This window comes from Mesocricetus auratus, unplaced genomic scaffold (genome assembly GCF_017639785.1).
Source record: "Mesocricetus auratus isolate SY011 unplaced genomic scaffold, BCM_Maur_2.0 Super-Scaffold_100676, whole genome shotgun sequence".
Lineage (NCBI taxonomy): Eukaryota > Metazoa > Chordata > Mammalia > Rodentia > Cricetidae > Mesocricetus > Mesocricetus auratus.
In genome coordinates this window covers 40,255,595-40,269,934 of record NW_024429266.1, presented here as the reverse complement: position 1 = coordinate 40,269,934, position 14,340 = coordinate 40,255,595, and the positions used below count along the sequence as shown (strand labels likewise).

Below are 14,340 nucleotides of genomic sequence, written 5' to 3'. Positions count from 1 at the left end.
AAAAGATGAAGGCTTAGAATTGAGTGAAATAAGGAAATACAAAAGGTTTAATACCAATATCCTCAGAGTTATAACACATACATACGCACACAAGCATATTCAGGGAAAATTTGGGGTGAGAGTACTACGTATTTATATTTTATAAAAACTGGATCTTTCTATTGAGTGTATTTTGTAAACAACATCTGAAGATGAATTTCATCCTGTATAATTTTACAGACTGAATTCATAAATGATTCTTTGTCTAAATGTCTTATTCCAAATTTCTAATAAAAATTGAGTAAACTATAAAAACAAGTCAAAATTAAAATTCAGATGCCAGGATCAGTATATCTATCATTTTCACATTTGTCCTCCAGCAAAATATTTGAATACATGACATTTATCTCCTACAGAAGAGAAGAAGTAAAGTCAACTCATCAGCAAATCAGACTGATCTTGTTTCTGGGTCTTTCCCTACTCATCATTTCTTTACATAAGATAGTACTACGTAGGTTTTTTGTTTTGTTGTTAGTGGTGGTGGTTTCTGGTTTTTCGAGACAGGGTTTCTCTGTGGCTTTGGAGGCTGGCTGTCCTGGAACTCACAGAGATCCTGCCTCTGCCTCCCAAATGCTGGGATTAAAGGTGTGTGCCACCACTGCCTGGATTACTTAGTGTTTTTTTTTAAGTGTTTGATATTTCCAGTTGATTCACTGGCTTTCTCCCACTAGAGTAATAGATTGTGTTAATACCATTATCACTGCCAATGGCTCCTTCCTTGCCATATACTCATTACAGTATATGAAGTAATCTGTGTAGCAAATGGCTAATTTCTATGTGATATCTCCACTAATATTCCTTATCATCTTAGGAAATGTAAGGAATCTTCAAGCCAAGAGAAAATCACATCCAGTGATAGAAACAGTCTTAAAATCTAACCTCAAAGCCAGGTATAGTGGTGCAAATCCTAGAATGCATAAGGAAAAAGCAGACAGATCTAGTCTACATGGTGAGTTCCAGGCCAGCCAGGGCTACATGGTGAGACACCATCTGGGAAAAAAAAATGGAGTTCTGTGTATTACAAAAACAGTATCATCTGAAGCCAAGTAATCGGCTAAAGCTCCAGAAGTTTCCCAGAGAATCCATTAAAGAAAAATTCAGATCCATGGCAGAAAGTAGTATTACAGAGAGTTCCGGACCTAGATTCTATGCCATTCTTAAGGCTAAACTCCGCAGCCGAGTTTTTGCTGTACCTACTGCACTTGGATATAAGCCATCCCTACACATGAGAAAAAAATCTGCAACTCAAGTCCCTTCTTCAATGCCCCCAAAACTAACACTTTGTGGTAGGTCACGAATTTTATTCCGCTTTCTCTGAATGCAAATTTTAAACTTCACTGTGCTCTTTCTTTAATTACTCACTTGATTGATACTAAACATTCTCAGATCTACTAAACATCTAGCTCTCTAGCAGGCAGAGAAATATTTAATAGAAGCAATTATCGTGAAGTAGGAAATAGCAGCAGAGAGTGGAGAAAGGATGGAGTTATTTGGAGGAAGAAGATCACAGTATTGATTGCTCGGAGTAGGACAATTTCACAAAGCAGAACTGTTCACAAGGTCACATTCTACAGAGGAAAGGCAAGGCTGACATGAGAGCCTTGGAAACACATGAGCACAGCAATTTGGGTTTGGGTAGGAGTCAAAGATTACAGAATGTGTAAGTATGTGAGGACAGAAGGAGTAATCATTGCTCAGAAAGTCTGGTGAACAGAAGGGCCGAACATGAGAAAGGAACAAAAGCAGAAGGTAGAATTTGGTTCATGGGTTCTTCTTTGTGGAAACTGTTTTGATATTTTTCATTTTTAAAATAACACTGATTTTAAACATAAAAAATACAAACACATAAAAGGGACCAGGGACATGGCTCAGTTTGTACAGTGTATGCTGTATAAGTGTAAAGACATGAGTTTGAGTTCCCAGCACCCATATAAAATCCAGGCATAGCCATGGTGTCTATAACCTTAAATGAGTTGAGGTCCAGATTCAGTGAGAGATCCTGTCTCAAAAGATAAAGTAGAGAATACTTGAGGAAGACACTGATGTTTGCTCTTGGCTCCACATTCACACACATGCATATGCACCTATACACACCAGACTCACACACTCACTTGAACATAAACATGTATATATACAACAGAAACTCAAAATAAATTTTTAAAAATTATCTATGATCATACTCTCAAGTGGTTGCCATTAAAACATATTTGGGTACCTTATGAGTTTTTTAAGGAATACACATGGAATTATGAATATTTTAACTGCAGTCTTAGCAGATACAAAATTTTAATAAACATTGCTTAGATCGATAACTATTTGTTATTTATATTTTATCAGTTATTATATTACTGAGTTGATTAAGTAATTTAATAAACATCATTAAAAGGATCATGACCAAATTTTCACAAATATTGTGGCTAATTCCTAAAGACCTTTGTTTGTTTGTTTGTTTTTCAAGACAGGGTTTCTCTGTGTAGCTCTGGCGTTCCTGGAACTCACTTAACAGACCAGCTTGTTTCAAATTTATGAAGATCCACCTGCCTCCGCCTCCCAAGTACTGGGATTAAAGCCACCACTACTCAGCCCTAAAGATTTTCTTATTTCTCACAGATTATAGATATTTAAAACGCAAATAATTTAACCAATCCATATATCTTTTCTCTAATTTCATAATAAAGACACGAAATGATCCAAAGATATTTTAATATAAATAAACCGTGCCTATTTAAAACCGTAAGAACATTAAAAGACTTTTGTTTTCCTTCCTGACTCAGTTATCAAAGTTATTTAAATAATTCACTCTATGACATGGACAATGCATTGTTCTCCTGGAAAAAAGAGAAAAGCCCATTTGTAATTGTTATCGCAAAGCTATATCGTAACCCAAATGTTCCATGGGAGTTCTTGCTAAAGAATTCATATCCTCTCTCAGGCGTTTCCTTTCCTAACCCTATGGCTGTCAGTCCATGCTAGGAATGCACAAGGAAATGGGAGAGCATATGAAGCATGGCCTTCTGTTTACTTATCTTAGGTCACAGGACATTCCTCAAATAAAACATACCTTATCTGACTCTTTAACGCTTCCATCGCCTCTTCACTATGGAAAAAATATGAAGTGAAAATTAGATCGAACCAGTAGGAAAAAAGTGCTTTTTATTCTAACATCGGTGTGTGTTTCTTCTAAAGCAAAAGCTTTAGAAGGCCATCTTTGAAAATTCAATATATAAAATATGAAAGGGCACACTCAAATTGCTGAGTCTGTGTAAAAAATGGCTCATTAAAATAATATCTGTCTGGGGCCTTGGGTAGTATTTATCCCTGGCGTACAAATAGACTTTGAGTGCCCATGCCACAATATGGGAGGCTCTCTCAGCTTGGACTCTTGGGGGATGGCCTAGGCCCTGCCCTGGATGAAATGGCAGTCACTGGAGATCCACCATGGAGGGCCTCACCCTCCCTGGGGATCGGAGTGGAGACTGGGTGGGGGACTGGGGGACCTGGTGGGGAGGCCAGGGGAGGAGGGGAGGGAGAGGGAGCTGGGATTGACATGTGAAACAAGATTGTTTCTAACCTAAATAAAATAATAATAATAATAATAAAATAGTATCTTTCACAGTACTGCAAGTAACTAACTGTTTCAATTCTAGATGTCGCACATGGGTGACAGCTTTCTCTCCACTCGAATCTGTATTTTCCATTACAATGCTGACTAAAAAGAAAGAAGAAAACTCAGCCACTAAATGGGGAAGATGGCTAATCTCCTTCAAGCCATGTGGCATTTAGATGCATTTTTCAGACACTTTAAAAGTAGAGGTAGTAACTGGAATAGTTAAGGGCACTTGAAAATCAGAAGCAGCTATGCAAGAAATTGATTCGGTTTGGTTAGCTCTGACAGAGTTGAACTTGATAGTTTATTTTAGCTTCTAATCAAAATAGCATCAGCTAAATAGACAGATTTATTTCTTTTCCTGTTTGTTTTGGTCCTGTTAAAACCATGCAACTTGCTGGCCAGTTTGTCCTTAAACAACACTTCTTTTTCCCTTTTAAGAAACATTCCTCCAGGTATTTATGTCAACTACTTCCTGTGTTGAGATGGCTCTTCTTTCTTCTTTGTTGGTTTGTTGTGCGTGCGTGGTGTCTTAATAACATGTGTTAGTGAGGGGTATCCATTCTATGTTCTGCTTTATATGAGCTTGGATACCATGATTGTCTCTCCGAGAGACTGTGGGATAACACTTTCCTATTCAAACTTAGGTTTCAAAGGCAGTGAGCTCTGCTGCTCACTCTTGGGGACCTCAGTGCTCATTGCAAAATGTGTGGATGCAAGTTCCTAATGGGAGCTTCAAACAGTTCTCAGAAACAATACAAAAAGCAGGAAGCAGGACAGAGGCTCATTTTGCAGGGCTTCTCCTTCTATACTACATGTTCTCCACTCCCCGGCTCCTCTGCTTCAGTTTGTTGCTCACACAGCCCCAGCAAGTGTACTTCCCTTTCGGAGAATTTATCCTAAATGAGGCTCTGATGAGGACAGTCAAGTCCTCCCACCATTTTTGATGACAATTATGCACTATGTGTATTTTAAATGTCATTGCGAAAAAAATCCACATGTTCAGAAGACTAAGGTCAGTGGATATTTTTAATAATAAAGTAATGATTTTAATTTTTGTTCCAACTAAACAAATGGAAACAAAATGTACAGGTGGCTGTATTTAACCATATTAGTGACCAATAAAAACTTTCCCAGGTGCCTGAAACATGTGTTCCTAAAGCAATCTCCCAAGCGTACATCAACCCAAGCACACCAGTGGAAGAAGGAAAGCATTGCGTTGGCACTGGGTAGATACTGCTTTTGACGTCTTTGTGGATATGGACATGGTACCTACATCATTGTAATATATGATTCTGAGCTTTGCACTTTAGTTTTGACGTTTAGTTAGGTGAATTCAAAGAAGGGTTGCTGGAAACATTTCCACATCATCTCTGCACATTTCCTGTCACTTTCTAGAATGTGAAAGCTGTCTCTGTTACATTTTCAAACTCCAGAGGAAACACTTGTTTCCACTTACTTTCAAGGTCAGCAGCAAGGTTACATTTTGAAATGGTATCTGGAGTGAAATTCAAAGTAGGGAAGAACAAAATGGCAGATACCGCATTTCACGTCACTAATTATCCAAAACCCTGGATGATTCTCGCAATTAAGCCCACAGGCAGAGAGTTCTCCCACATCTAGTCAAAAGTAGCTGCTGGCCAAAATAGCAAGAAACGGCTCTGCCAAATTCATACTCTAGCAAAGTTTATAGTTTTTCTGGTCTGAGTCCTGAACCCAGGGAAAATGATTGCAGACCCAGCATGGAAAACTAAAGCCAGATGATCGCTAACCTGTAAGGCATTTGATTGCCAGGCTGTTGGACTTTTCATACATTGTCACTTCATTTTTCTCACTTTAGTTATTTCCTTGAAATACCGAGTGAGATCACTTCCGCACTTCCTTCCGTCGGACACTCTTCAGTGGAGATGGGGGGATGTTATCTTTAATGAATGGTCCCACTTCGTGGTACAGTGAGGATATAGGATCCTCTGTCTGTTGTCCAGTACAGGAACCCATGGACCTGTGCAATTCAGCCCCATGATGCATCTCCAGCCTTTTACCTCGATTCTCTTACAGACTATCCAGAACTTTGATGCCTGTTTCCGTCTGCTCAGAGGCTACACCTACAGGTATCAATTCAGAAGACTGTAGGAGACCAAGCTTTATTCTTCCCAGACAACTAGCTTGAACAGTGATTAATGGAAAACACCCATCAGAGTGCATAGGAACAATAACCCCTCTATCTGAGTTACTGTTATCACTATCACTGATGCTATCATTCTTTAAATAAATAGTTAAATTCTTCATCTTTTAGCAGTTTCATTACTAACCATGATAGGGAGTAAAGCAAATTTTATATGCAAGGTATGATTAATAGTCTTACAGGATTTGTCAGTAGTTCCAGATCTACTCGCCTTTAGGTATTTATCTAGGAAGATGACACTTCCGAAATAGCACTATCCTTCTGACGACTCTATGAGAAAAGGATGTCATCCAAGCAAACTGTAGACGCCCCCTCGTGAACAAAGGAGAAACCCCTGTCTTTAAAGACTTTCAGACAGGATGGTTGTTTCCATATCCATGGGATTCTCCGTAGCTCACTGCGAATATTCCTCATTTTCTTTCATCTTTACAATAGTCCTCTGAGGCGATGGCTGTGCCCTGCTCACATGAAGGGATAGAATCCCAGATACACTGTAGAAAATTTTCCATAGAGGTGCCCTTCTAGCCAAAGGGAGAGAGTTCATTCAAAGTCAGGTCCTTCCGGATTAAAATCCCAGCATTTCCAACACAGCATGCTACCCTTCACCTCTCATCCCAGATGCAACACACACAACATGCACTTCCTGGGTTTAGGGCATACCACTTTGGAAACAATATTACTAGGATATTTGAACTAGACTGCATTACTAACTAAAAAGAAAACTATTTAGTATTGAATTATACATCTTTATCTGAAAGGCCTCTAATGTAATGTTAATTATATTTTCTCATTTTACAGTTAAATACACAATGGAAACATAGAAAATTATGTAACTTGTATAAGGTCTCATGCCTGAGCTATGAACAATGGTCAGAAACCTGAAAGGTCACTACTGCACAGTACTGTTTATTCTGCATCTTCGTCTCTCCAGAACAATTGTTTACCAATTTCCCTGCCCTGGGGTACTGATCTTAAACACTGCCTCAACAGGACCCTTGAATTCTGCATTCCAGAGATTTTTAGGGAAACATAAAGGGGTTTGATACTTATTCCACATGGCTTCAGTTTGCCTACGCCAGGCCACAGTTTTTCATAAGTCTTCAGTTTGTGTTTCACTCTTGATGTGGGATGCCTTTCTGTATGCTCTGAATATGTGTTGCTTTTATTGGTTGATAAATAAAGCTGATTTGGCCAATAGCCAGGCAGAATAAAGCCAGGTGGGAAATTAAAACAAAGATATGGGGAAAAAAAAAAAGAAAGCAGGATCAGGGAGATGCCACATAGCCACTGAAGGGATAGGATGTCAGAAAATGACTGGTAAGTAAGTCATGGCCATGTGGTGATACACAGATTAGTAAAACTGGGTTAGTTCAATTGTGATAGTCAGTAATATCCCTGAGCCATTAGCTAAACAATTATGATTAATATTAAGCCTCTGAATGTTTATCCAGAAACTGGCAGCATGAAAAAAATCTCCATTTACACACCAGGTAATGCTATGAATTTCTTCTTCCCCTCTTTAAACTCTGGGAGAATACAGGTAGACACTTCTTACCACATCCTTCGTGCCTCATTATTCCTTGATGGCTGCCCATAGGCCTGCCCAAACTGTGACATACTATCATTCACTAAACAATATTTGGCTCTTTTGAGTAAATCTTACGTCCTCTGCTGCAATGGTTTTAATAACCCTATCAGTAAGATATCAGGGATGCTAACACTTGTTATATGGGAAAAACCCACCAGGCTGAGATGTCCAGGAAGAAGCTTTGACTGAGGATGAAATGGTAGAGGTCATGACTGTGTGAAGTATGGAGTAGACTTAGGGAGCTCAGGACAGATGAATGACCTAATTAACAATGCATACTTTTTGCTTGCTTCTCTGACACAGCATATAGCCTTTGACTTTTTGTCAAAGCAAGCATTAATTAGAATGACAACCACCCAGCTTTCAAGTAAATGGAATGGTACAATAAAACTTGGTGCTTGTTCTGTTTTCAAAGGTGAATTAAGATGTGTATCTTAACCTGTGTTTTCAAGACACAAAAACCACGACACAGTGATTTACAGGTCACTGGTATTCAGCCAAATAATTTCACTTTGGATTCCCTTTTATGTTCAATATAAATGAAAGACACGTAGATCCTCCATATATCCCCCCTAAAAGAACAGAAAATAAAAACTTCAAATGAACCACAGCTGTACTCCCACTAGGTTCTAAGACTGATTATGTAGGTTATGGCAGCAAATGCACAACACTCCTAAGTTTCCTTTAGGAAGAGTACATGAAAATTTTCTCATGAATAAAATGCAAGGACTTAGTGTCTGGGATTTTGTGTCTATTAAATAAGTACACATCATGAAAGCATCTACTTCCCTCAAAGTTTGTAGCATTTATGGAATAAAAGAATTTAGAACAATTGGAAAAAGGAAAAATTGCTAACTTAGTATGCCAAAGTTTTGCAAGTCGAAATTACAGTGTTTCCTATTAATAAATCTTCCATTCTGGTGGCTTCCTTAATGGGATATAATGATGCATACAGTTTCAGGAACTCTTCAAAATACCTTCACTGGTGAACCAGAAAAAAGAAAATTGCAAACTCTGCCTGGCTCCTCCCACTCAGGGTCCCTTCCAGTACACATGTCAGTTCTGCAGGACACATGGTGGCGCAATGCCCTCAGGGCAAAGGCGAAGTAGCACCACAGGGTTAGAGTCCCTGTCTTAGTCACTGTTCTTTTTTCTGCGAAGAGACACCATGACCAAGGTAACTCTGACAAAAGAAAGCATTCAATTGGGGGCTGGCTTACAGTTTCAGGGAATTTAGTCCAATATGGAGTGTGGAGGCATGCATGGTGCTACAGCAGTAGCTTAGAGCTTTACATCCACAAGCAGAGGAAGAGAACTGAACCTAGAATGGGCTTTTGAAACCTCAAAGCCCATCCCCAATGACATACCTACTCCAACAAGGTCACGGCTCCTAAGCCTTCTCAAACAGTGCCACTCCCTGAACACTAAGCATTCAAATATAAGAGCCTAGGGGACCACAACAATACCAGTCAGTATTTATTCATCACATACCCTGTACAGTACCTTGTACAGAATATTTCACCTGCATTTTCATTTAGTGAAATAAAAATTCTATTTTCTCCATTTTATAAACAAGGCAGCTACGCCTCACAGAGCCCATGTTACAGTGAAATATAAGATTTCTGTATTCGTTTGTTTTTATGTAACTGACTAATCACTTGACCTGAGAAAAGCTTCATTCCCATAGTAACAGGTACTCAGCATTAAAATGAGTTAGGAGACTGAACACAGAGACTGGGCTTTCTTAGCTGTTAAGCATGCTTTACAATTGTTTAATTAGCAGATTTATATCATTGGAATTTTGCTTGATAATTATTTTTCTCACATTCAACTTCAAAAACAGGTCGAGACTAATTTTACCTGTTATCTGACAGTGATTCATCAGGAACACCAATTGACTTTTCAAACAACGTGATGCACTAAGAGATTTTATTAGACCAAGTGCAGGTTGACCTTTAGTGTCTAAATGCCTTGTTGCTATAAAATAATTCACTCTGTAAATTAATATGAACTGAATCTGTTTAATCAGTTATTGACCCATGTGAGGCCTAAGGATAAGATCTGCATACAGGTTATAGCTGTTTTGGAACTCAAAATCACAGTTAGAGTGGCACAGCTGATTTTGACAGAGTAGCCAACAAAGTAGACCTACTTTACTAAACTGACCTCATTCACTTGCTTCTTGTCCAGATGAAACACTTGACCAGAACTTGTAGAGGCAATTTCTTCATAGACTTTGTATCCAATATGACTCCTGTCATCACAGTCTCCAGTGAGCACAAATACCACCTGAGGTTGTAAAAGCAGATGAGAGTTTGATAGATTTCCAGAAATCAATAGCTACATTTGCTAGCACCTATTATATGCTAGCATATTAGGGGACAAATATAATGCACATATATACAGTAATCACTAACCTTATCCTCTGTTTAACCACGGGCCTGCGTGGGAACATAGTCCCTTACGTTTCAGTTTGGCTATGGAAGTGAGACCACAACTCTGATAGTGCACCCAGTGGCCTCAATTCCTCGTCTCATCATGTGTCCATGCACATTGCTAGGAATTTTGAAGATCCTCTCCTTAAAAAGGTATCATTTATACTGTCGTCTTTGGATCTGAGTTTGGCCATCTGGCTTAAGTGTCAAAAGCTTGAAGTGGAAGAAACCTTCTGTAAGTTCGGTGCTTCAGTGCAAAAGACCTTGTGGATCTATCTATTTATTTATTGATACTTTGGTTTTGACCACAAAGAAGAAATGATTGCAGATTAATTAAGTACTTATTAACATCTTACTGTATTTGTTAGGCCTATATCTCAAATGCCACTTTTTATGGGGCGTCTTTCCTGAGTTATTTATTTGGTATTATCAGTTAGTTATTGCCATGGTAACAAAACTCAGTAGTTTAAAGCACAGCATTTTACTTTTCCCATTTTAGCACACTAGTTAACCTAGGCTACCAATGCCTGCCTAGATTTGTGCAGGACTAGGAATGTTTAGGTGCTTTGGGTATATTGGCCATGACAAGTATGAATTTACTAGATTAGAATTATATGGCATGTACATATTATGTGGTTAGACATGTGGTTAAATGGTTATGACTATTGCTATTTATCACACACACAATAATCCAAAGGGATAAGCAACCTTCCGTGCTTGTTCACACAAGTATCTGGGGACGATGCCTACTTACTTGGGATTGTTTCTGTTGAATGAGCTGCAGCACCTCGTGAGTGAGTCGGTAATCCTTGGACCTTGCATCAGTGAAAACATAGATGAAAGAACCAGGAAGAGAAATTTCCAGGGCAATTTTTATAGCTCCAATACTCATTTCTGGACAATCACCACCACCCTGTTGAACAGAAAAGCACGATAAAATCATTTCATGAAGCAATGGGCATTTTTGGCCTAAATGACCTTAGGAGTTTAAAAGTCAAACAATCACTCTTTACTTTTATTTTCTGTCACTTTGCTACCAGATTAATCCCTTTCGCGAGGAGAGGATGAAAAAAGATATCAATTGATACAGAACTGGAAAAACTGTGTACGTATGAGTTAATTTCATTCTTCCTGAAGTTGAGATAACATGCCTTCCCCTCTTTCAAACTTGCTCTGTGACTGTGATTAGCTGCCCTGCTCATTCTTCAGATACACTCTAAAGGCTTTGTGTTTTCAGGATACTGATGTATTTTTTCATATATAACAACATTTGAGTGGTTCTTATTACAACAAATGATGTTGGGTGAGTGTCTAGTTGGGAAGTGAGAAATAGTCACTACTTGTGTTAGTAACTAGTATCTGAGATATTAACTGTCCCTTAGTTACTGCCATCTGGTACCACCAAGCAAACAGGAAGGGTGTTATCTCTGTAGACCAAGCATGTGATGTCCAGGGGCACAGGAATGAGAATTTAATTACCTTGGTCAGTTAGTGTATAGAGGACACTTGGAATCCTTAGACTTAGTCACACACTTTCCTTAGGAATATCTGTGGCTTCCTAAATCCTCCGTGGTCACTAAATGGTACCAGGAGAAGTCTTACATCTAATCTGCTGCAGTGAAATCCTCCCAGAGCTCAAATTCATCCTAAAACTGAATGCAGCTCTTAAAGATAACGTGAACTCGAAAGGGACCCCTACCTTTTCACCCTATAAGTGTGAATGAAGCAGTTACAACATATTAATAAAATCAATAAAGTAAACAATGTTTTCCTAAGCACTGGAAACACCCTCTTGCCATGTGGAAAATTCCACATGACAAGCTTGTGAAGCACCAGACGTCACGTGTGTGAGGCTCAATCCTGGCAAATGAACACTATTGGGAAGAAGTTGTCGATTGACACAGCTCAGATTGAACAAACCACAATTACAAATAAAAGGTGTTCTCTTTAAAGCATCGACTTTCCCTGTGTCATACTCTTCAAGATGAATGATTTGGCTCTTATATAAGAACTAATGGAGAATCTCGGGACAGTCAGAAAAGTTAGGAATATCTAGTAAAAGGGAAACATATGCTGGAATATATTCACAATTTAATGTTTTCTGCTCTGGATGTAAGTGCACTTCTATAATTTAAAATGACATTTTACCCAACTTCCATATTTCCCCATGCCAATTATACTGTGATCATATACATATAGTAATTATAGTAATTTTAAGTAATAAAACCATTTTCCCCAAAAGGGTACAGTATCTTTATTATCATCCTATTTATGTCTATCTAAATGAAAATTAAAAGAAAATGCTAACTAGTAATTCATATCTTATTGAAACTATTTCATCGTAGATAGTTCCTTTGAAGGAAAAAAATGATCTTTTTCCAAAAGAAGCTAATATAAAATCCATATTAAACCCTTCTCTGATGCCTCAGTTTGGTTTCCTGACATTTAAATAACAAATAACCAGCAAGATACCTACAAAGCAATTGCTTTATCTCTTCTGTAATATGTAACTACTAAGTAGCCTGATCTGGCTACTGAGCAACTGAACTGTGGTTAATAAAACCAGGCAACTTAATTTTGAGTTGATTCATTTTATTGATATATATTTAAATTTTTAAATTAAAAGGGTGCTTTTTTTTTTACTAATGACATACTTAAATGGTAATACTCTATATGTTTTGAGTTGCATGGCTGTATTCCTAAAAATTGTAATTGAGTTTCATACTGTAATTTATTAGACAGCAGTACTTTAGAATGGTCCATTGGACTTCATTAAGGATGCTTAAGTCTTGGCTGGTAATTAAAAGGCGAAGGCATTGACCTAAAAGTCTTCGATAAGTTTCTTAGCAGCAGTTATCAGAGGTAAAATTCAAATTGCTTTACTTTACTGAAGCATAAGTTAATGTCTTTGATGATATTTTGTAGAGGTAATAAGCTTAAAAATAAAGTTTAAGAATATGTGTTTATATATATAAATGTTTTCTATAGTTATATACATAGGTAAAATTTAACTACCTGACTTATTTATAGGTTTTTCCCTTTCAAACCATCAAGTGATATTTTGACACTTGAATTTAGTTTTGGCATGAAAGGACTAGACAAACAAAAGACATTATCATAATTGTACATTTTTATCAATGAACCTCAAAAATCCAGAGAGTTTGGGGTGATTTGTTTCAGTCTTAAATATGTACAGATTAAAAGTCAAAGGTCATAAAAATGTGAATGAAACTATAAAAACATATTTAAGTTTCATTTCTAAATTTGATAAAGAGATTCTTAAAAATCATTTTACAGCTTCTGTTTCACCTGAAAGGCAAGTATGAACATGTAAAATTATAATTCATAAAAGATGCACCATAGCAAGAAAAACAATTGCCTTTCTAGTTAGGACTCTCATGAATTTTTCATATTTGGTGATGAATAAGTTCATAAAAGTTATCTGATAGTGAAAATATAAAATCCAGTAAAAAGCTCCCCAACTCTATTTCAAACGGCCACTCTAATTAAAGGTTAATTGAGTTGTATGATCTGTGGGTCTAGTTCGTTTGGCTATGTGATGTCTTTTCATCTGCAATGATTTTATAAAGTTTTAAAAAGTTGAAAAATAAAGTTTTGTCTTAAATCAAAAGGTAAATAGATGCATTTTACTTTTGACAAACATTGAATACAATACATCCCTTCAAATTTTAAATTAAAAATTATCAGTAATTATCTCTGTATGTTTTCTGGACTCATGGAATCAATGGGAGGGAAGTTGACACTATAAATTGTAGTGATAAATGCTAAAAAATTATTTAAATGTTTCTAGTATCCTAGTCAATGTTTAAACTCCTTTGTAAATATGTATGTCTTCTATTGGATTTTTAGTAACATAAGTTTGCCAGAAGAATGCATCACAAGAATACACCACAAAAGAATTTACAGAATAGAACTCGATCTATGAAAAGTCACATTAATTTCACCAATACTTTTATTTATAATAATACACTCTACTTTTATTAATACAACGGGTGCCTACTCTGAGTTAAGTACTGAGACCATATTGATATATACACTACATTATTTGTTCATTATATTAATTGATCAATGTGTTTATTATTTTTAACATATTTGGCTGACAAAAAAACTAAATTGTGAAAAAAATTCTTCACAAGTAATGTAGTTATCAAGTGAAGTAGCAGAGACTGAGCCCACCCTGCCTGGAAGAAGACTTTTGCTGACTTCTGTTCTGCAAGGCAGAGGCTTGCCTAAGATGCTGTCATCACAGTAGGAAAATTCTCACCCACCAAGTACTATTCCTTCTTAGATTGTTGCACTTGTTAAGTTGTGACTCATGCTTCCTTGTCTTTTCTTGAAGAATGAAGCAGTGTTCTATTGTTGTTTAATGAATGAAAGGATAAATGAATGGGTAATGGGTGAGTAAAGAAGCAAATGGTGTTGTTAAAGGCAATGGACTCAATCTAGGTACACTTGCTGCATTCCA

General features: G+C 37.2%; 1 protein-coding gene across 1 annotated transcript in view; it reads right to left on the bottom strand.

The window, feature by feature from the left end:
* Nucleotides 1-14,340, bottom strand: part of Hmcn1 (hemicentin 1) — a 423,434-nt gene that overhangs the window by 281,411 nt on the left and 127,683 nt on the right. The window contains 2 exon segments of the mRNA XM_040738098.1: nucleotides 9,586-9,708; nucleotides 10,609-10,767. Coding sequence (XP_040594032.1) covers nucleotides 9,586-9,708; nucleotides 10,609-10,767 — 282 coding nt within the window.